The sequence below is a fragment of the Lipotes vexillifer genome, unplaced genomic scaffold, assembly GCF_000442215.2.
Source record: "Lipotes vexillifer unplaced genomic scaffold, Lipotes_vexillifer_v1.1 scaffold135, whole genome shotgun sequence".
Lineage (NCBI taxonomy): Eukaryota > Metazoa > Chordata > Mammalia > Artiodactyla > Lipotidae > Lipotes > Lipotes vexillifer.
In genome coordinates, this window is record NW_006774574.1 from 157245 (window position 1) to 181445 (window position 24201).

Genomic DNA, 24201 nt, shown 5'->3' on the forward strand with positions numbered 1-24201 from the left:
CCTCCCACACCAGTGATCCAGGACTAGTCAGTGACTTTTCTCTGACCCTCCAACTCCCACTCCAGACCTTCCCTTCCCCAGCTCCTCCCACAACTGTGCAAGGTCTGCTTCCTAAAATAAATCCCTTATCCCTTAACATTCATAAGAGCTCGGCTTCCCTACCCAAACTCTGACTGATACTGTTACTCCAAAGAGTATAAAAAGGCAGGTTCAAGTAAAACTATGAACTGAATAGTTGGTTGATTCTAAGGAGCTAGAACTTTGCCCTATAGGAAATGAGGAGCCGTGTGATTTTTCAAGCAGATAAAGGACACAGCCCATGTTTCAGGAATCATCTTGTGGTGGAAGTGTGAAGGATGGGCTGGAGTAAAGCAAAAGGCTGAAGAAAGGGAGATGAGTTAAAAGGTGCAATGACAGACTGGAAAACTAAAAACAGTGAATATGAAATAAGGCATGACACTGAGGATAAATCAGAAAGAAAAGACTGAAATACATGAACTGGAACCCCATAGGTCCTAGTGACTATTGGGGTATGGTGGGGGGGAGGGAAAGAGTCCAAGATTCATCCATTCATCACCTGGCATATGTTGAACACTTTTAACTATGTGCCAAGCACCTAGAGACCTAGGTACCAGAGATAAAGTGAGAACAAGGCAAAGATGCTATGCAAACGGAACTACAATTCAAGCAAAGAAATCAGACAATGCAAGGAGTAAACCAATAAGTATCTGATTATCAGGGCATGGAAAGTGGTCATCATGATAACCTTATTGTAGCTGGAGTATAACATGTGTGGGGAAACTGGGCAGAGACAAACGGGGGACAGATCACATATGGTCTTAGGGACCCCAGTTAAGAATGTAGATTTTATTCTAAGTACAAAGAGAATCTGCTGGGTAGTTTAGGGAGGGAAGTAACATGATTTGATTTGGTTGCTGGGTGAAGGATGAACTGTAAAAGGGTAAGACTGGAACAGAGACCAGCTAAGGAGCTAGTGTAGTAGACTGGTGGAAGGGAGCCCAGCTGGACTTAAGAAATAGCAGTATAAAGAGAAGTGGACAAGCTTGAGATTCAACTTAGAGGTGGAGGCGACAGGACTTGGTGGCAGACCGGATCTACAGAGGTAGGATAAGTCAAGGACAATGTGCCACCATGAAGTTAACTCGTTCTCAGCTCCAACTCCACCGTTCTAGACTCTGCTTTGTGGCACTGGAGTGGGGAATCTCTGCTTTGCCAGCTGGCCCTGGAAGCACAAACTGCAAGGCTGGGGGAGGAAGAAGAGTGCTGCTCCCTCCAGTTTGCCTCCTGTGTGTTTGCTGGTGTTCTCGGGAATGTCGCCCCAGCAAGGTGTATCCACCACTTAGCAGCAGCTGAATACAGCTGGCAGTTTTCTAAGCTCTGGAGAACTGACTTCATCACAGGTCCACCCTATCTCTGCCTCCACAGACACCAGTACCAGGGAGCTGGGCCTCCCATAGGTCTGAGCGTCAGCTCCACAAGGCCCCTCCTCTAGGTTTCTAAATCGCATCAATCCCAACCTTTTCTTTCTGTTCCCCCAGCCCTAGGGATGGTAGTTGCTTCTTCTAGCTTTTACCTCCATGATACGTTAGAGTTTTCTTTTTCTTTTTTCAGTTAGCTGCTTATAATCACTTTTTACTTAGTTAACAATTCTTTACATAATGTAATGTAAATTCTCTGTGTTCAAATAACTGGTATGGCTTTTGTCTTCTGACGAGACCCTGACTAAACAGATCTGCTAAAACTTTGGCTTGAGTAAATGTGTGAGTGGTTATTAAGTGATTTTCTAAGATAGGGAAGACTGAAGGGGAAATTGCTTGGGTGAATGGGGAGGAAGAGGGAAAAACATGGAGGAGGGAAGCAAATCAAAAGTTTTTGATCTCGCACAGCAACAGGGCAAATAGTGATTCCCAGTTACAAGATAGAAGGAAAAAGAAGAGGCCTTTTGGGAGGCATTTAGTTGTAGTCACTCTAGTTGAGATACACATGAAGAAAGAGAAATTTTACAATGTCCTGATACAAGTGAAGGTGGAAATACAACATACCGAAACTTACAAGCAGCAGCAAGAGCAGTTCTAAGAGGCAAGTTCATAGCAAAACACATCTACATTAGAAAACAAGAAAGATCTCAAATAAACAACCTAGCTTTACACCTCAAGGAAATGAAATAGGAAGAACAAACTAGGCCCAAAGTTAGCAGAAGGAGGAAAATAACAAAGATCAGAGCGGAAATAAAAGAAATAGAGACTAAAAAGACAATAGAAAAGATCAATGAAACTAAGAGCTGGTTTTTTTGAAAAGATAAACAAAATAGACCAACTTGTTAGCCATACTCAACAAGAAAAAAGAGAGAAGACTCATATAAATAAAATCAGAAATGAAAAAGGAGACATAACAACTGATACTATGAAAATACAATTATAAGACACTATTGTAAACAATTATATACCAACAAATTCGACAACTCAGAAGAAACAGATAAATTCCTACTAAAACCTATCAAAACTAAATCATTAAGAAATAGAAAATCTAAACAGAAAAACCACTAGTAAGGAGATTGAATCAGTAATCAAAAACCTCCCAACAAACAAAAGTCCGGGACCAGATAGCTACACTGGTGAATTCTACCAAAAATTTAAAGAAGAATTAACACTAGTCTTTCTCAAACTCTTATAAAACATAGAAGAGAAGGGAACACTTCCAAACTCATTCTATGAGGCTAGCATTATCCTAATACCAAAACCAGGAAAGAACACTACAAGAAAAGTTATGGGCCAATACCCATGACAAACATAGATACAAAAATCCTCAACAAAATATTAACAAACTAAATTCAGCAATACATTAAAAGGATCATACACCATGATGAAGTGAGATTTATTCCAGGATTGCAAGGATGGTTCAATATCTGCAAATCAATCAATGTGATATATACCACAGTAACAAAATGAAAGCTAAAAATCACATGATCATCTCAGTAGATGCAGAAAAAGCAAAATTCAACATGCATTCATGATAAAAACTCTCAACAAAGTAGGTTTAGAGGGGACAAATCTCACCATAATAAAGGCCATATGTGACAAGCCCACAGCTAACATCATACTCAATGGTGAAAAGCTGAAAACTATACCTCTAAGGTCAGGAACCAGACAAGGATGCCTCCTTCTCATCACTTTTATTCAACATAGATTGGAGGTCCTAGTCAATAATTAGGTAAGAAAACAAAATAGAAGGCATCCAAATCAGAATGAAAGAAGTAAAACTCACTATTTGCAGATGACATAATATTATACATAGAAAACCCTAAAGACTCCACCAAGAACCTGTAGAACTTATAAACAAATTCAGCGAAGTTGCAGGATACAAAATCAAAATACAAAGATCAGTTGTGTTTCTATACACTAATAACAACTATCAGAAAGAGAAATTAAACTAGATCAAAAAAGAATAAAATCCCCAGGAATAAATTTAACCAAGAAGGTGAAATACCTATACACTGAAAACTAAAAGACACTGATGAATGAAACTGAAGAAGACACAAACAAATGGAAAGATATTCTGTGCTCATGAACTGGAAAAATTAATATTGTTAAAATGTCCAAATGACCCAGCGCAATCTACAAATTAGTGCAATTCCTATCAAAAGTCCAATGGTATTTTTCACAGAAATAGGAAAAACCACCCTAAAGTTTGTATGGACCACAAAGACCCCAAATAGCCAAAGCAATCCTGAGAAAGAACAAAGCCAGAGGTATTACGCTTCCTGATTTCAAACTATATTACAAAGCTACAGTAATAAAAGTATAGGAACATACAAATAAAAGCTATAGCTAAAGTAACGGGACAGAATAGAGAGCCCAGAAATAAACCCACGCATATACAGTCAATAAAGTTACTACAAAGGAGCCAAGAACATATAATGGGGAAATGATAGTTTCTTCAATAAATGGTGTTGGGAACACTGGACAGCCACATGCAAAAGAATAAAACTGGACCCTTATCTTACACCACATACAAAAGTCAACTCAAGATGAATTAAAGACTCGAACGTAATATCTGGAACCATAAAACTCCTAGATGAAAACATATGAGATAAGCTCCGTGACATCAGTCTTGGCAATGATTTTTTGAATCTGAGGCCAAAAGCAATAGCAACAAAAGCAAAAAAGCTCACACACAAAAAAACAAGTGGGGTTGCCTCAAATTAAAAAGCTTCTGTATAGCAAAGGAAACCATTAACATAATGAAAGGCAACCTATGGAATGGGAGAAAATATTTGCAAATCATATTACCTGATAAGAGGTTAGTTAATATACAAAATATATAAAGAGCTCATACAACTCAACAGCAAAAAACCCCAAACAATTTAATTAATTTTCAGATTATTTTGCACAGAACACGTCTGAGTAATCTGAGTCAGGCTATGACTGTAGGATTCTGTTGGAGAAGCAAAGAATAAGGTTACTAAAATATACCATACAACTATAACACTGAGGAGTTAGTTGGGTGTAGATCCTGAAGTGGGTGCTAAAGACACCCAGAATGATGACTAAAAGAGACAAATTTGAAGCAGATGCAAATTCCTCAACAGATGTGAAGGAGAATCTGGAGGTCAGTAAACCTTTATGGCTAAAGATGGCAAGGTATAATATTTGCTAATAAGCACACATTTCAAAAGATAAAGGCAATTAGACTAATAAACACTACCATGGGGGTGAGGGGTAAAGAGATCAAAGATTCTGCCTCTTGATTCCCCTTATATTAAGGCAAGAAAAAATGAGTAATAACTACCTAAGAAGATAATTTTAATGGAAGCAGGGATTTCCATCATGTAAAGCTGAGTAAGAAAAGAGTCCCTAGCATCAAGGGGTTTTCTAGATACAACATACATACCAGGTCTGAAATCATGTCCCCATTGACTACAGCAATGAACTTCGTCTACAGCAATTCGGGTAAATCTCCTTGCTTCATAGGCTTTTTCTAGTCTTGACATAAACATTTTGCTTTTTGCAATTTTCTCTGGAGTCACATAAATTAGCTTTAGCTTGGAGTTTTTATTTACCATTTCAGCATGAACCCACTTCACATGCTCCTATTGAAAGGAAACACAGACACAATGATAGTAGAGCTAAGCTAGCAGACTGCAATACTCAGTGGTAAATGAAGACATTCATTACTCAGAAGCAACAGCCTTGGGGCTGTTTTAGCAACAGATGTTTACTTCATTAAAATCAAAGTAATGTCCCAGTACTAAACTTCATGGCAGCTGTGCAAACAGCATTTCAGTTACTTACTTACATCCAGACTGCTGATAAAAGAATAATCTCATTTGACAAAAAAGAGAACAAAAAAATGAACGTGAAGATACTCCAATAAGCATTTACTCCATAAAGGCATAATTCTAAATTTTTCACAATAAATGCCAAAATGTAACCTCAATGCAATAGGTATGGTGATAAAGGTGGGTTTTATTAATTTTTTCTTTTTTTGCAGTTTGCGGGCCTCTCACTCTTGTGGCCTCTCCCATTGCGGAGCACAGGCTCCAGACACGCAGGCTCAGTGGCCATGGCTCATGGGCCTAGCCACTCTGCGGCATGTGGGATCTTCCCGGACCGGGTCTAGAACCCGTGTCCCCTGCATCGGCAGACGGACTCTCAACCACTGCGCCACAGGGAAGCCCTAATTTTTAACATTATATTTGAAATCATTTCATGCATGTGTGAACTAGCTATTTTAATGATGTTATCAAATCTACTCATAATCTATTTAGGTTTTATGAAGTATCTTATTCATTAAATTTTTATAATATGAAATACATATATTTATATATTATATATATCAGGGGTCCCCAACCCCTGGGCCACAGAACACTGCCTGTCTGTGGCCTGTTAGGAACCGGGCTGCACAGCAGGAGATGAGCGGTGAGTTAGCAAAACTTCATCTGTATTTACAGCCACTGCCTGTCGCTCACATCACTGCCTGAGCTCACCTCCTGTCAGCACTATAGTGAGCTGTATAATTAGTTCATTATATATTACAATGTAATAATAATAGAAATAAAGTGCACAATAAATGTAATGCACTTGAGTTATCCTGAAACCACCACCACCCCCAACCCCCGTCAGTGGAAAAACTGTCTTCCACAAAATTGGCCCCTGGTGCCAAAAAGGTCGGGGACCGCTGACATATGTAATAGGAATAAATCTTAAGAACTAACAGCTATTAGGTTCTTAATGTTGTTGTTATTTTCTATAATATTTAGAACACTGGATGTTGTATTTTTTCCTTCTAACCTAATTAGAACCAAAAGAAGTGGTGAATGTGATAGAAAGTCAAAATACTTTCAATCATCCCAGAAAAGCAGTTTGTGAACTCGAGATATTCCTAGTTTTGTTAAGAAATGGCCAAAGTGTATTAAATATTTCAGCTGGTCCTAAATGTCCCAGAAATATTAGAGGAGCAAACATAAGGCTATTTCCTCAGCAACTCTTCAAGCAGTAGTGACATGGCCTGAACTTGTAATTATCACACCTTTCTAACTACAGTCGACCCTGGAACAACTCAAATTTGAAATGCAGATTTTTTTCAATAGTAAATACTACAGTACTACGCGATCTGCAGTTGGTTGAATCCCTGCAATGAGGAGAGCTGACTCCAAGTCACCCACAGATTTCTGACTGTGTGTACAGTTAGGGGCCTCCAACCCTCACGTTGTTTAAAGGTCAACTGTACTTTCCATTATTATTATTACTCTTTTTCAGTTTTAAAGAAGTGCAATATGAGAAGGCAGTGTTCTCCACAGATTCATTTTGGTGAATGAGAAAGCAGTTATAATGACACAAGAGTTTAAATAAAACAAAATTATATGGGAACGACTAGGAGAACCAGGGCTTCCTGAAGACATAGCTGACTTTAGGGCTGGCAGGAAATGTACAAAATGAGCACAGAGTATCTTATAAAAGAAAGCAAAGACTCAAAAGCTATGAGCTAGATTTAGGAGCCACCTTAGATAAGACTCACTACTCAAAGATGGGACTATTTCACCATAAAAAAAGAATAATAACTATGGATCAAAAGACATCAAACATGTTAAAAATCCATAAATTTACAATGATACTTGGAAAAAAAGAAAAAGAACTTATTGACCACCTTCGGAGAATGCTGGAAAACCAAGTCTTTCTGAAAATTGGTAAAGAAAGGGAAAGAACTTTCAATCTGCAAAGAGTTAATAAGGAAAAAGTTCTTTTTTACAGAAAAAGTCTAGCTAATATAAGAAAAAGTGAGAATTAGAAATCACCATCTTGTAACCCCCTAATTAAATAATGCTCTAGGGTAGGCAATAATCATCGGTGGCTGCTAAAAACCATTAGATGAAAAGGTGATAGAGAACTTGATAATTATAGAGCAGGCAGACATAAGCTGAACCCACTGATCAAGCTAATGTCACAAAAATATAACTGGGTATTATATACCTCCTGAGTGATACTAGGGGAGAGTATACTCTTGCCAAAAAAAGAGAAAAGAAAAGAAAGCCCAAATACAGTCAAGCTTTTAGATCTAACTAAAAGGAACAAAAGAAACAACATCACAAGAATACAATCAGGAAGAGACAAAATATAGGAAAGTATAGGACAAAAAAACAAACAAAAAGACCAACCTAAACAATAATTTGTGTGGGAAACAAACAAGAAATAAGGGAAACCTATGGATATATCAACCAATACAACATAATGCATGAACCTTATCTGGACCATGATTAAAAAAAATAACAACATTTGATGAGACAGAAATCTGAATCTTTTTATTTGATGGTTTTAAGGAACTAATAATAAATTCTTTAGATGTGATAATGGCATTGTAGTTACCTTTTTAAAATGTTAGAGATACACACTGAAGAAGAAGCTGCAACTGAAATGATATGATGTCTGGGACTTGTCTCAAATAAATAAACCAAGGGTGGGCAGGAAGGGAAATTGGGGGTATACAGATGAAAAAAATTGGTCATATGCTGATAACTGTTAAAGGTACTTAACAATACATGGCAGTTTTTATACTACTCTCTCTACTTTTGTATATTTTTAAAATTTTCAATAATATGCTTTTTAGAAAACAAACACCTTGGAAATGCTTTATTCTACAGATAAAGGTAAGAGAGTCCATTCCCAAACAGAAGAAATTCCACAGGGGTTGGGCACCTTGTCACTAATTCATTTTTTGTATTTAATTATATTGCATAATAAGAAATTTTTGCTCACTATTTTAGAATGGACACTATAAAACAGTCAGAAAATATTTCCTGTAAAGTGCCAGATAGAAAATATTAGGTGTTGTGGTCCATATCACAGCTACTCAACTCTGCCGTTACAGAGTGAAAACAGTCAGACTACACATAAAAGAAACAGCATGATTCTGTTCCAACAGAACATTATTTATGGTCACTGAAATCTGAATTTCATGTAACTTTCACACTTCACAAAATACTATTCTTCTTTTGATTTTTTTTTAACCATTTAAAAATATAAAAACTAATCTTACTTCACGGACCACACACAGTAGGCAGTGGGCTAGAACTGACCTATGAGCAGTAATTTTCGACTCCAACGTAAACAGTTATCAGTCTTTTAATTTTATAAGCAACTCACTTGTAGCTAAGGTTCCTATTTCAATGAAGAGTGTAAATTAAAAATAAAATACAATAAAAACCACAGACATATACCTTAGAACTAGAAGCATTTAACATGGTAGCTGAAATTCCTAATTGTTTCAAAACCATTAATTGGTCTTCCATAAGGGAGATCAACGGGCAAATCACGAGTGTAAAACCTAAAAGAGAAAGAAATCTACTTTAAATTTTATATCACCACCAGAATGAGTTTACCTTCTTTACTGTAACTTGCGGCCCTGCCCATCAATTTGGACTGATATTCAATGCAGCCTTAGCAATATACCACCTATTTCTTACCCTCATTAATAAAGGAGGTAGATACAAATAAACAATAAGCCAAATAAGCAGATATAAGATAAACAGAAATCTCTCATCCTATCAGTCTTATAAAAATATAGACAGATGTTATCATTTGGAATTTACTATCATTTTTAACATTCAGCATTGGTAATCTCAGTAAAATGATATAAATCAAGTCAAATACTATCCAGTTAGCTTTCCAAAGAAAACATAGCAACTGGGCTTCCCTGGTGGCGCAGTGGTTGGGAGTCCGCCCGCCGATGCTAGGGGACACGGGTTCGTGCCCTGGTCCGGGAAGATCCCACATGCTGCGGAGCAGCTGAGCCCGTGAGCCATGGCCGCTGAGCCTGCGCGTCTGGAGCCTGTGCTCCGCAACGGGAGAGGCCACAACAGTGAGAGGCCCGCATACCGAAAAAACATAGCAACTTGTATCATCTAGAATGATAGTTACATGAGTATCCATTCACTTACTGCACCAGATTAATTTAGTTGGATGAGAAATCAGTGAACGGTTTATTGACTGACTCAAGTTCTTGTAATATATCCCCTTTCTCTGAGAACTGAAATTGTTTGCAGCAGCTACAAAAGCTATTCTACATTGTTAAAATCCTAAGTTCTTATGTTTCTGTAGTTTGTTCCTTAAAAGAACTCAGGGCAGAAAACAGACCAGTTTAAAAAATATACTCAAGATTAAGACCTTATCAAGGATTTTACCCTCTCAATTAGTCCTCTCTCCTGTATTTTCACTTTCTCCCTCATTACTGGCACCTTCTCATTACTATTTTATTTCATCTTATCATCTTATTTTATCTTACTTTATTTTATTTTTTGGCCACCCTATATGGCATGTAGGATCTTAGTTCCCTGACCGTGGATCAAACCCGTGCCCCCTGCAGTGGAAATGTGGAGTCTTAACCACTGGACCACCAGGGAAGTCCCTCGTTTAAACACGGTCAAGTCTCTCTCAAATTTGAAGAAACCCTGAACACCTAATTCAGGGCCCCCTGTCTTTTTCCCTGCATAGCAATTCTTTCCCAGGAGTGTCCCTTTCACTGGTTCCACTTCCTCACTCCTACTCACTCCCAAACAATTGCTCATTGGTTTCCACCCAACCATTTTACCGAAGCTGCTCTAGCCAAGGTCATATTTGAGTCCCTTGTCACTAAGTCCACTGGAACTTCCATGTCCTTATTTTATTTGACCTTTTGCCAACAGTCATCACTATTAACTACTCCCTGCTTGAAATACTCCCTTCTCCAGGCTTCTGATAACACCATACTCTCCTGACTACCCTCCTACACTTTGCTACTCTATCTTAGCCTTCTCTGTAAGGCCCTCTTTCTGTGTTTATCCCTAAACTCTTGGTGTTCTGGTTTCTGTTCTGGGCGCTCTTCTCTTCTCACGCTGCTCTGGATGATATAATTTGCTTCAATAGCCATCTGCATACTAACAGCCTCCAACCCAACAACCTCAGGTCTCTCGGACTCAAGCTTTCCACTCAAACATCCTCCTACTCAGAGGACAATACTACCTGGATATCTTGCAGGCGTCATAAATTCAACAGGCCCCACATTAAATTCATCACCTTCCCTATCCATTCCCAAATAAGTTCTTTCTCCAATATACCCTGTTTCAGTGAACAACCTCACCGTCTGTCCCAGCCTCAAATCTGGGCAGCTAGACTATCTCTTCTCCTAGTCCTGTATCCAGTGAGTACCAAGTCCTACTGAACCTACCTCCTAAATATTTCTGAAATTCCTCCATCTGCTGGAATTATCCTTCTAAACCACAAATCTGACAAGTTTCTTACCTGTTTAAGACCCTTCAATAGCTTTCCACTCATCTAAGGAAAAGTTTTTAAAATATCTTTAAAGACTCTTTCCACATGTCTTGCCCTTCACTGCCTGCCACACTAAAATGATTCCAGGTTATTGAATACCCCACACCATGCATGTTCTCTAACTTTTAGGCGCACACACACACACACACACACACACACACACACACACACACTATGGAATATTACTTGGCCATAAAAAAGAATGAAATAATGCCATTTGCAGCAACATGGATGGACCTAGAGATTATCATACTAAGTGAAGTTAGCCAGACAGAGAAAGACAAATATCACATATCACTTATATGTGGAATCTTAAAAAAATAAAAAAAAAAAGAGAGATACAAATGAACTTATTTACAAAACAAAAACAGACCCACAGACACAGAAAACAAACTTATAGCTACCAAAGGGGAAAGGGTAAGGGAGGGATAAATTAGGAGTTTGGGATTAACATATACACACTACTATATATAAAACAGATAACCAACAAAGACCTGCTGTAGAGCACAGGAAACTACTGAATATTTTGTAGTAACCTATAAGGGAAAGGAATCTGAAAAAATATATATACATATATATGTATAATTGAGTCACTGTGCTGTATACCTGAAACACAACACTGTAAATCAACTATACTTCAATGAAAAAGAATTAAAATTTTTAAAAAAAGCCACTTCCTCAGGCCTTCCCTAACAGCCCCTAGACCAGATCTTTGCACTGACTTAATTCCCTATTCAAACCTTTATCACAAAACCCTTAATGCAATTGCTTGCAATTAAGCTGTATTCTCTAGACCAGGGGTCAACAAACTAAGGGCTGGTTGCTTGTTTTTGTAAATAAGGTTTTCCTGGAACACAGCCACAGCCATCCCTTTACCTATCGTCTATGGCTGCTTTCCTGCTACACTGGCAGCTGAGCAGTCGGCACAGACCTCACGGACCGCAGAGCCTCTCCCATTTACTGACTGGCTCTTCGAGGAAAAGTCTGCTGACCCTGCTCTACACCCCGGTAGTCCCCAAACAGCAGCATCAGTGTCACCTGAGAGCCTGTCAGAAATGCAAGCTCTTGGGTCTCACACTAAATTAGAATCTGCATGTTGATCAGATTACCGGCTGATTTTTATGCACATTAAAGTTTGAGAAAGCACTGCTGGCCGCTGAGCTCTGTGAAAACGAGGACCACATACATTTGCTGACTCCAGTATCTCCAGGGCCTAACACCACAGCAGACACTCCACAAAGACCTGGGGCTCGACTCCAGGCCTACTGACTCCTTTTCTAGTGCTTTTTCTCCTACAACATGTTTTTTAATGATGTTTCAGGAACCAGATAAAAGAATGAATTACTCTCAGTCTTTTTTTTTTTTGTGGTATGCTGGCCTCTCACTGTTGCGGCCTCTCCCATTACGGAGCACAGGCTCCGGACGCACAGGCTCAGCGGCCATGGCTCACGGGCCCAGCCGCTCTGCGGCATGTGGGATCCTCCAGGACTGGGGCACGAACCCGTGTCCCCTAGCATCGGCGGGTGGACTCTCAACCACTGCGCCACCAGGGAAGCCCTAACATTCCCTCTCTAGGTGAATCCTTTAAATGTCTATTAGTGGAGAGATAAATGAAACAAAAAATGCACTTGATTTTGGCAAATATAGGACTAGACATTGTTTTTAAAGACTTAAAGATATATTCAGAGAAACGATGTTTCTTCACGTTAAATTAATGTTGATTAATACCCACCATCTGTACATAACGCTGGTAACTGGTAGCATAAGCTCTTTCCCCCACCTGTAGGCATAACGAGAAATACCTCCTTTCCAGACATTGTTACATTAATCGTTTCCAGCTGAAGTGACCTGAACTTCTGCAGCTTAAAGACATTTTGCAGAACATCTTTAACTTTACCAGACCATGGAAAATCTAGAAAGAGAAAAACAAACCAGATAGATTAGAACTATTCAGGATTATGAATGAGACACAAATGTGAACGACCGTTTTTATAATAGAGAAGAATCAGATCAATATATAAGACTTTTAATACTATGGACAATTTAACTTTTATAATAATAATTTTGAGATCTGTTTAATTCACGATGCTAAGCAAAATCATATTTAATGATATATCATAAGAAAAAGTACATCAGAAAAAAATGACAATATTTGCCGGTGATAAATAACTTACAGAGGAGAAAGGTGCTTGGTCAGGTATTTGAAAAACAGTCTGCATGTCCATCAGGAAATTCATAGCATCATAGAAAACTCAACTATCATGGACAAAGTTAACGATTACCTGAAATTTCTGGTGTAAATATCTTGTTTAAAAATGAACACTGGGGGCTTCCCTGGTGGCGCAGTGCTTGAGAGTCCGCCTGCCGATGCAGGAGACGCGGGTTCGTGCCCCGTTTCGGGAAGATCCCACATGCCGCGGAGCGGCTGGGCCCGTGAGCCATGGCCACTGAGCCTGCGCGTCCGGAGCCTGTGCTCCGCAAATGGGAGAGGCCACAACAGTGAGAGGCCCGCATAACGCAAGGAAAAAAAAAAAAAAAAAAAAAAAAAAAAAAAAAAAAAAAAAAAAAAAAAAAAAAAAAAAAAAAAAATGAACACTGGGAAAAAAGGCCCACAAAAGCAATTCAATTCTTTTGAGAGTTATAGTATTCCACAATTAATGATAAACAAGATGCTTGGCAAGATCCTGAATCAAGAAAGGTTTGTTCACTAGGGCAGGAGAATGCACTGCCCTTTAACGAGTTTGAATTTTTTTCTCATTTAATTTTTTCTAGTTAAAACCTAGAAAACTGAGTTAAATAAATATCTTATTTTTCCAAGCACCGATTAATGTTGCTGAAACCATATTTGGACAAAATAATACATTCTGAATAATAAAGGCTTCATTTTAAAAGAACATGGGTAAAGAATGGTCTGCTTCCAAGTTCCCCTGCCACTTAAGGAATGACTAGTTTCAACTCTTAAGCTACTAGAAAGCACTGACCCAGGCACAATGATTTAATTCCAGTTCATAGAACTGAGAAGAAATGAAACTGGCAAAGATAAAAAGAAAAACAACAAAAAAAGAGCAAACCTTCTTTATTCCAAGAGGCAGGTGACGAATCACATTCGCTGCTCTCGCCAGCATCAGAATTCTCTAAACACTGCTTTATTCTCTTTGTTAGGACATTTTTTTTCTGAATAAGCTCCTGTTGCCTCTCCAGAAGTTCTTGAATTTGAATGTCTACTGCATGTAGCTCACTGGTTATAGAATCCAGTTCCTCACTTAGAGCTATGAGGGAGGAAAAAAGAGATAATGACCAGACAGAGTTAATCACAACTTTAGGTTTCCTTGTTATTGATTTTTGGGTATTCCTCACCATCAAAATTATATACTTATCGTAGTACAGCAGAGTGGTTAAGAGCATGTGTTTTGGAGCCACACAGACCCGAGTTAAATCTTAGGTCTTCCTCTTACTGGCTGAGTGACCTCAGGCTAAGTACCTTATACTTAACTGAGCCTCAATTTCCCTATCTGTAAAATGGGGATAATATTAATACCTAGCTTTCATAGAACTGCTATAACAAATTAAACGAGATAGCATATTGAAAGTTCTTAACACAGTACCTGGCACGCAGTTAAGCATTTAATCAATAATAATTTTTTTATTATGTTGTAGGGCAGTGGTCCAACCATCTCCTAAATCATTTCAGTAAAGTGACCAGACTTTGAAGCAAGAGGAAATTATTTAAAAGTCATACCCTAACTACTTAGCTATCATTTTACAAAAACATTCATATTTGGGTTCATACTGTGACATTGTAAGGAGTCGGTGATTATAAACACAATGATGTAACAGTAAAGAGAGAAATCAAGCGTGCTACTGGAATTGGCATTACAAGGCCAGCATGCTAACTTTTAAAGAAGCCTTAACATATGACTCTAATCAGTCCAAATATTAAAGTCAAAGTGAGATTTCTTTCGACATCACATCAGTGGAAGCTAGAAAAATTTTATAGATTGGTGTTTTCTAAAACATCTGCCTTCATTAATCAGTGTCCAGTTTTTGTTTTTTTGTTTGTTTGTTTGTTTGTTTTTCTTGGCCATGCTGCGTGGCTCGTGGGATCTTAGTTCCCTGAGTAAGGACTGGCCCTCGGCAGTGAAAGCACAGAGTCCTAACCACCGGACCGCCAGGGAATTCCCAATCTGTGTCCAATCTTAATGCCTTTTCATGAGATGAAATCTTACAGTTATGATTTAAAATAGGATGCTCCAGTGGCTTTGTATTGTACCAACTGCCTGCATGATTCTCGGTTAGGCTGGCCACCAGGGAAGTCTTTAGAAATGAAACAGCAGCCAGGTTTACAGTCAGGAGGCTGGCATAAGGTCAGGTGTTGCTGCAGCTCACTCCCGTTGTCGCTGATCCGCTGGCTCACCTTGCTGACAGGGGGCAGAAGCAGGGGCAGGTTTACCCACAGCTCCTTCAGCTTCTTTGAATCCTTGGCTGGGTTCACATGCAACTTTCTGCGGCAAGTGCACCAGCTCTTCCGCAGGGCACCAGCGTCCTGGAGGTCAGAGGCTTGGGGACAGTGATACACCACGAGTCCCAATGACACACAGGTTCCACTTGGTCCTAGTGCGTTGCAGCTCTTCCTTATCCTCCCACATGCCACATCCATCCTCCTGACCCTGCTGCTGGCTCTTGTGACTTCCAGACCAGCAACAAACCTCTTCACCAAGTCCCACGATCATGTAGAGACTAATCCCTGGCATAAATCCCTTATATCACTCATAATGATTCAGCTTCTCTGATGGAACCCTGACCAATGCCAAATGTTGTCCCAGAGGAACAGAACCTTAATGGGTTCTCTGAATCGCTTCTGGGCCACCTGGAATTGAGTCTCTGATCTGATTAGATTTAAGGGCATTAATGACCCCTCTTTGCAGTGGTAGAAGCGATAATGGTATTCCACAGCATGCAGTAGACGAAGTTAAATTATCATCTATAGACACCAGTAATTAAGTACCTAGAGAAGGCAATGCTCTGGGTGACCAAGTGTTTGCTGTCACAGAACATTTTTGTAAGAATAATGGGGTTGGTTGGTTGCTTCCGAGTACGCAGGAGCACTTAATGAGAGAAATGCAGGGTGTCCATAAAGGGACCTCAAAGTTTCTATGACTGTCCTAAACAAAACCCTTATCTCCTGGAGCTACAGTGCTGAGATTATTGAAAACTAACAAGTTTAAATTCTGCACGTGGCTGAATTATGATACAAACTGAATTCCCAACCTCGCAGGGACTCTTCTGTTAAAGTTAGGACATTGATTTGGAAGGAGTGAGACCCTGAAATCGGGATGGGAACATATGGGCAGATTCCAACGAAGCAGGGGACCTTGAGCCACTAATTCTGCCAAGTCTTTTTTGCCCCCCCTCCCCTTTCTGAAACAGCCTCCTCCTGCCTGTTACAGTCTTTCCTGAGGTAGATGCCCTGCAAGAGCACGCTAATCACTCGAAGGATCTGCCCCCACCACCTTCCAGGGCTACAAGACCCACGAGGCCCCAGAGGATGAGGTATAAAAATGTGAACTGTGAGAAAACATGACACACACCAAAAGAGTTGCATTTGCCAATATCCGTCACCAGAAACTAGAGAGTACACGTGGGAACAGGTCCTAAGGCTACTAAATCAAGGTGGACAGCACACAATATTGAATGAAGCCAAATTTACTGGTGTGGACTCAATAAGAAATTCTGGATTTAGGGACTTCCCTGTTGGTGCAGTGGTTAAGAATCTGCCTGCCAATGCAGTGGACACGGGTTTGAGACCTGGTCCGGGAAGATCCCACAGGCCACAGAGCAACTAAGCCCGTGCTACACAACTACTGAGCCTGCGCTCTAGAGCCCGCGAGCCACAACTACTGAGCCCGTGTGCCACAATTACTGAAGCCCGCACGCCTAGAGCTAGAAGCCACAGCAATGAGAAGCCCACGCACCACAATGAAGAGTAGACCCCGCTCGCTGCAACTAGAGAAAGCCCAGGCAGCAACGAAGGCCCAACGCAGCCAAAAATAAATAAATAAATTTATTAAAAAAAAAAAAAAAAAGACAGGACATAGTCCAACAACAAAATTTTAAAAAAAAGAAAGAAATTAATTCTAGATTTAGTGTGCTAAATATAGTGGCCAGAAGTGGCTCTAATAATTTACTTAGCTAGTCCCAAAGATGAATATCAGAAAGTTGGGAGGGCTGGAGTGGCTGTTCTCTGTAAGCCAGGAATGACCATGGGAAGTACTGCCTTTGAACTAGACTACCTGAATCAACGAGAATGATGGATTCTAAGACATGGGGACTAAATGCTGGGAATTCAGTTCATGACCAGAGGAAAGGTAGATGTGGCTGCCATACCCGGCAATAGAGTAGAACAGTCTGACCCACAGAGATCTTCGGCAGTAGCTAGCTGATCATGATGTCTGAAATGGAAATAGATGACTTGATCTGTACAGGCAGAATACAAAGGCCTTATTCTGGTAAACACAAGCCTGATTTGAATCACTGCAACGGAGTGCGGTGATTCAACCAGTTCCCAGAAATGGCCAGTTTATAGGCCTAGAGTCCCTTGTATAAAGTGGACGTTGCGGCCCTTTGAAAAAGGACTCTTCCTACACAGCTAAAAATTTATGTGGTAAATCTTTCCACTATCCTTCTCCAGAGAAACTTATCAAGGTAATTGTGTACTGGGAAAAGGAAAATAACTTCTCAGAAATTACCAGACATCAACTCTAAACTGATAATTCCTGGAGAACTAAAATGCCATGGTGATACACCAGTCAGAGTAGGGAGTGGACTTAAGCAAAGCTGATGATCAATGCAGTTTTGCTAGGGTGCATCATACAGTGGGTTAGGAGGTCCTCCAACCTACTCTGTGGTTACTTCCCCAGTTCCAGCAGGCATAATTAGAACAGATATATTCAGCAACGGGCTGAGTTCACACATGGGTCTCCTGACCCAAGAGTAAGGACTATTATGGTAGGAAAGACCAAGTGGAAGGCAGATAAGTGTGCTTACCTATCAGAACAGTGAACAGTGCTCTTCCCACTGCCAGGATCCACTAGTGAAATGTTTGCTTCCCATCCCTGAAACTTTGGACTCTGCTGGTCTAGAGGTCTTAGTTAGCGAGCAAGAACTCTTCTACCAGGAGAAAAAGCAACGGTTCCATTTAACTGGAGTTGACTACCACTTGGCCAGTTTGCGTTCCTCATGACAGGAAATCAACAGGCAAAGAAGGGGGTTACTGGACTGGCTGGGGTGAGTGATCCTGACTATTAAAGGGAATTGGATCGCTATGACACTGCAGAGGTAAGGAGAAGTGTGTCTGGAATGGAGGGGATCCCCTAGGCTGTCTTTTGGTATTCCCATGTCCTCTGATTAGTTAATGGAAAACTACAAAAATTCATTACAAGCAAACTGCTAAGGCATATCCCACCAGGCAAGGCCCCATGACCAGGTGAGGTGCTTGCTGAGAAAAGGATATGGAATGAGAAGTTGAAAAGGCAGTTATAAAATAATAGCTATGACCACATGATCAGGTGAGAACCCAGAACTGTAAGAGCTATAAGCATTTCTCCCTTATTTTGATATTCCTATATAAGCCAAATTTGGGTTTTTCTTGTTGCTGGTTGGTTGGCTGGTCGGTTGATGGATGGGTGGGTGGGTTAATTGATGTTCCTGCTCGCGTTCCCCTAAATTCTAAAATAAAAAGTGTTAACAGTCGCTAACCTCGTATCTCAGGATTTAAGTTAGAAGATTATCAAGAAGGATGTGATTCAGCAAGAAGAGGAATGAGCATCACCCAAAGATGAAGAGCAAGAATTCCTGTCCTCTCCAGAGGAGAGGATCAGTGTATGTTTGGCTGGACCAGCGACAGCTGTATCACGTTGGGGAGCCAGAGATTTAGAAGGTGGAAGTGAAGCCGTCACCATATTTTCCGTATTAAAGAAGGTCAGTGCAAGGTCAGGCCTGGTGGCCTCACTGGCATGGGGCAGCAACTGGGTCCGTGATTCCAGCTGCTGCTAGATATCCTCAGGGAACCAGCAGGGCCTGCAGCTCCTCTAGGTCCTGTTGGCTTTCCTCCCCTGGCTTCTCTGAACACTCAGCCAGGTCATATGCAACTCCACGGGGAAGGACGTGCGCATTCTGACAGGTCCTGCATCGCCTACACAGGAGGCTTTGAGGCAATAAGAGACTGATCTAGGTTCCGGTAAGATTCACCTCCGTGGGGAGCACTTTGTTTGGGCATTCCCCACTGCATATGCATCTTCTCTTCCTAACTGCTGGCTCCGCCAACTTTGGGCCCAGCTCCAGACACACAGGCAACAGACAGAAAGAAAGAGCTAAACCACTTCCCATATTCACACCAAGTAGAATCCCTACAGTTAGTCCCTTATATCTCTCATAGTGGCTCTGCTTCCTGATCAAATCCTACATAACAGAGATGTTAATGTCAAACTATGCTACAAAGTCAGTATCATCGTACCTTAGATAAAGTCCTGATTGACTAAGAGTATAAGAAAATAGAGCTAGTTGTAATAAATCAGGGTCTTTTAATGTTTTTGTTCAAAATTATGTCACCTCTAATGCCAGCACGGACAACACATGACTTGTATTATTAGAGATGAGATTGAAAAGTGAAAGATTTCAATAATCCGTAACAAAGAGGGCTTATTACTATAATGTATCTCAAGAGCACATAGTATTGAGCAGGGATCACACTCCAGAGTTCCTAAGCTACACCTGATGCAAGGGAGGTATCAGTCTTCAGAAACAGCACATTTTCTAGCAATATCCCATACTGAAATGAAAAACGAAAGGAAAGTGGTTTGCCACAAGGGAAGCCATCAAATCCAAATCAATAAACTGCCTGAAGGCAACTTCAGAGGCATTTCAAATATAGTTCGACAAGTGGGTAGAACAATAGAAGAGGTGGGTTATTTGAAAGGAGCACAATATTGTAAAGGCAATGATTCAAAATAAGCATCTCCTCTTAAATAAAATTAATCTATGTCATTACTCAGTTATTTTAAAATCATAGCCTACTGAGAAAGCTTAAAGTCTTAAAGAATAACTCATTTATGCATTCCAAAAATAACTATACCGAACTGAGGCAAGGTTCCGTAACATCTCTGAAACCCTCACCTTTGTCTCTTAGTAAAGAACATTTGGATTAGCATTTAATATAACTTAAATTGTTACCATTTATTATTAACCCTTAAGCTGTGAGAATGAGTCATGAGACAAAGCCAAAATCTATGTCACTATTTTTTTCATATTTATATTTAAATAAATTGTAGTTTTTAGGGGTGGATGGGAGGATGCCATACTTAGGAAAACCATTTCTTTAAAGTTTGAAAAGAACCTAATCTTGTTACCCCACTGTTAGTGCTAGTATGTAGCAAAGGCCATATTCACTATATCCTACAAAGGACAGGAAAATACCATAGAATAAGTTCCTCACTCCTGCCATCCACTTCTTTACTGAATAGTCAGCAAGACCTCACTAATAAGCACAACAGAATCTAGCCAAGTTTATAAAAACAAGCAATGGATGGAAATATACCAAAATACCAAGAGTAGCTGCCTGGAAAAGGTCAAATGGAAGTTTTTCTTTTATACTTTAAAAACATTTCAAATAGCTCCACTTACAGGAATTTATCTTAAGGAAATAATCAGAGACGCACACAAAGCTTTTGATTCAAAGATGTTCAATGCAACCTTTTTTACATTTTAAAAATGGAGACAGACTGAAAGTTCAACACCAACACTAAAAGTGTTAATTGTTTAATGTCACGTCAAAACAATAAAATACAGAACAGTATTAAAAATAGAATATTTACAACATAGAATTTACTTAACAATATGTCTATACTCTATATCTACATTATGTTTTTTAAAATCACATTACCAAACATTATGTACAAAACGTTAAAAATTTTGTTGAAAAACAATACATCTAAATGTTACAGTATTAACCTGACTAGTGAGATTATAAATGATTTATATTGTCTACTTGATAAGTTCCCAAATGCTATCAAGAAACATATCATTCCTTGGAACTCTTATGTATTGCTTTTTGGGAACGTAAAATGGTATAGTCACGATGGAAAACAGTACAGTGGTTCCTAAAAAAATTAAACATAGAAATACCATGTTAACCAGCAATTCCACTTGTAGGTGTATACCCCCCAAAACTGGAAGCAGGGGCTCAAATGGATATTTGTACACAATGTTTGTAGCAGCATTATTCACAAAAGCCAAAAAGTGAAATAACCCAATGTCCACTGACAGACAAATGGATAAAGAGAAGGTGGTATATACATACAATGGACTATGATTCAGCCTTAAAAAGATACATGTTACAAAACAGATGAACCTCAAAGACATGCTCAAGTGAAATAAGCCAGACACAAAAGGACAAATACTGTATGATTCCACTTAAATGAGGTACCTAGAATGGTCAAATTCACAGAGACAGAAAGCAGAATAGTGTTACCAGGAGCTGCAGGGAAGGGAGGACTGGGTTTAACTGGTACCGAGTTTCAGTTTGGAGTGATGAAAAAGTTCTGGAGGTGGATAATGGTGATGACTGCACAACAGTACAAATGCACGTAATGCCATGCACATAAATGCCACTGAACTGTATGCTTACAAGCAGTTAAAATGGTAAATTTCATTAAGTACATTTTCCCACAATGAAAAAAAAATCTGAAAAAACATCACTTCTATAATCAAAAATTTTAAAACAAGTATTTTTAAAATGTATTTTTTATTAATTCCTATTAAGACTTTTTTAGAGCAGTTTAAGGTTCACAGCAAAATTGAGGGGAACATACAGAGAAAAACATGCAATTAGAAAGAGAAGAGAATGAACTACAAAATATAATCATCTCCACTAACCTGAAAGGGATGCCATTCTAAAGTTGAATTGGAGAGCCAAATTTCTTTCTAAAAGTGAAAGAAAAATCAGAGCAACAACTTTTTAAAAACAGTACCGTTGATAATGCTCAATGATAATGTCATTACTAAGCACAAAAAATGTTAGAAAGTAAACTATATACTGCAGTGACCTTTCAATAAGGACTACATGCTTCTTCCTACTCTACTTTTTTATGGAAAATTCTCTAGATTTCAGAGAAATGTCCAAAGTCACATAAACATATAATAAAAAGTATGACGTCAAGAACACTGAACAAATATCCACCAGACACAAAGCGATGTCACAAAAAAAGAGCAAAGCTTTGCGGTTAAACAGCTTTACCACTAAATTACTGTGTGATCTTAGCAAAGCTAAACAACTTGTTCGTCTCAGCCCCTTTCCCTGTCTCTAAAATTGGGATGGTGGAAGCTATTTTACAAATAACAAGTTGGATAGATTCAAATATCCCAGATGAAGCAAAATCCATCAACATAATATTCAAATTAATAATTTAACATTTTACTGAATATTTGCTTTAAAGGGTTACAATTTAGACTCAATCTTAAAAGAGGAATTGGTATTCTACAGAGGGGTGAGATTTCAGAGGGAGAGAACATGAAAAGGTCAGAAGTGGGGAAAAAGCCTGGTTTGTATTAAGGAACTCAAAATATTTCTGAATGACTAAAACTTAACAGTACACACGAGCAAGTGGAAGGAGGTGAGGTTGGAGGGTAGGAACTTTATTTAGATTGTCCATAATCTCCAGGAACACCTTCCCCAACTCTGATATGGAAAACCAATATTTTCCAAAACTAACTTAGAATGTTCTCCAAAGCTTCAGCATCACCCTACCCTTACTCAAACTGCTGACCTTATGCCCTTCCTCATGTAGAATTCTGTAGTCACCACTAGGCTGGAAAAATAAGTAGGGTCTTCTTTACCTTGCTAAGAAGTTTGGAAGGGCCACACCACTAAAAGATACTGAAGGAGGGGAGTAAACCAAGGACTTCTAATTCTTTATCGATATGAATATGTCTTCACCATTTTGTGGAAATATAATTCTCCTTCTCTAGACTGTTAGCTTCTCCAGGGGGGTAGGGATTGAGTCCCTTCACATCTGTATCCACAGAGCCTAGCACAGTGCCTTGCATATAGTGCAGGCTCAGGTTTGCTGAGATTGAAAGCAGAGGGTTTTTCTATACTTATGAAACGATGTAATCTACAACCATTTTGCTCCACTATTTTAAACGACTCCTTTGATTATACTGTTAAAAAACTGCTCATAAACTCCTTCCCCAAAGGATGTGATTAAATAGCAAAAGCTATCTGAACATAAAATACGTTCAAAAATTAATGAGCTATCTATAGCATGTGTGTCAGAAGTATACCTAGGCACTGTTAAAATCCAAAACAAACGGAGACCAGTCTTGAAAATTTCCTGGGCAGACAAAACCAGCACAGACATACAAACAAAGCTTAATTTAGCTTATTTTGAAAGACTAACTTGACCTGGGGCATCTTTTTGTTTCTGCCTCTGGAAATCAGAAGCAAAACTCCAACTGTTTCCCAAGGTTGCTATGAGGTAACCACTAATCAATTCCCTATCCTTTAAGAAAATGTTAATATTATAACCAATCAGTGTGAAGAATAAACAGTCCTTACTAAACAAGCTGCTTTATAACAATATAGCCCTGAGCCTAATTCCATGTTTCGATTTGAGTGCTCCCGGTTGGCAAACTGTCTTTTTGGTGTGTACACATGAACTTTTACTAATTACTACTTCCATGATTCAGTGGTTTTACTTGCTATATCTGAACTTTTGCAAGCATCCTCAGGAAATATTTTACAGGGTCTCAGGAAGTCACGCATGCTTGACACCAAGTACCAGAGGCTAAATCACACACACACATCCTCCAACTCCTCGCCCCCTGCGTTTAGACGCAACAGCAATTTAATAATACCCTCCCTTACGCTTAGGCGTTCCCAGTGGCGTTTCCCAATAAACAGTGGTTGCAAATAAACAGGCTGTGGTACCCAAGCCTCCTGCACGGAAAAGGCTGGTGATAAAAAAAGACCGGTCGGCAGTGGAACGTGCCCCTAAAGGACCGAGTTCCATTAGAGCTGAGCGATGACAGAGAGTTCCATTAGAAGGGCGAGGGCCCCTGTTTCTCCCCCGCCAATGTATTGGTGGAAGGAAATGAGCCGGCCTCCCCATCAGCCAGGAAAAGGAATATTAGCTCTTCCAAAGCGGTAACGGGAGTTACCCCAGAACGTCTCCCCAGGGGGTTAAGAGACATCCTCCCCTCCTCCGTCTCCGACCCCAAAACGCCCCTGCCTCAGGTCCGCTACTCACCGCTTTCAGACGCGCTCCAACGAAAACTTCCCGCCACCAGGCTTTCCTTTCTTTCCAGCCAGGAGCATCCACCCTTC

At 39.6% G+C, this 24201-nt stretch overlaps 1 protein-coding gene across 1 annotated transcript in view; it reads right to left on the reverse strand.

The window, feature by feature from the left end:
- The window catches only part of RECQL (RecQ like helicase), a 35117-nt gene extending 10920 nt beyond the window's left edge, over window positions 1-24197 (reverse strand). Inside the window, exons 1-6 of the mRNA XM_007449365.1 lie at window positions 24125-24197; window positions 21753-21800; window positions 13895-14092; window positions 12556-12735; window positions 8735-8841; window positions 4912-5110 (exon numbers count right to left, since the gene is read on the reverse strand). Coding sequence (XP_007449427.1) covers window positions 4912-5110; window positions 8735-8841; window positions 12556-12735; window positions 13895-14092; window positions 21753-21768 — 700 coding nt within the window. The 5' untranslated portion in view covers window positions 21769-21800; window positions 24125-24197. The remainder of the gene's footprint in view (window positions 1-4911; window positions 5111-8734; window positions 8842-12555; window positions 12736-13894; window positions 14093-21752; window positions 21801-24124) is intronic.
- Window positions 24198-24201: the final 4 nt, after the last annotated feature.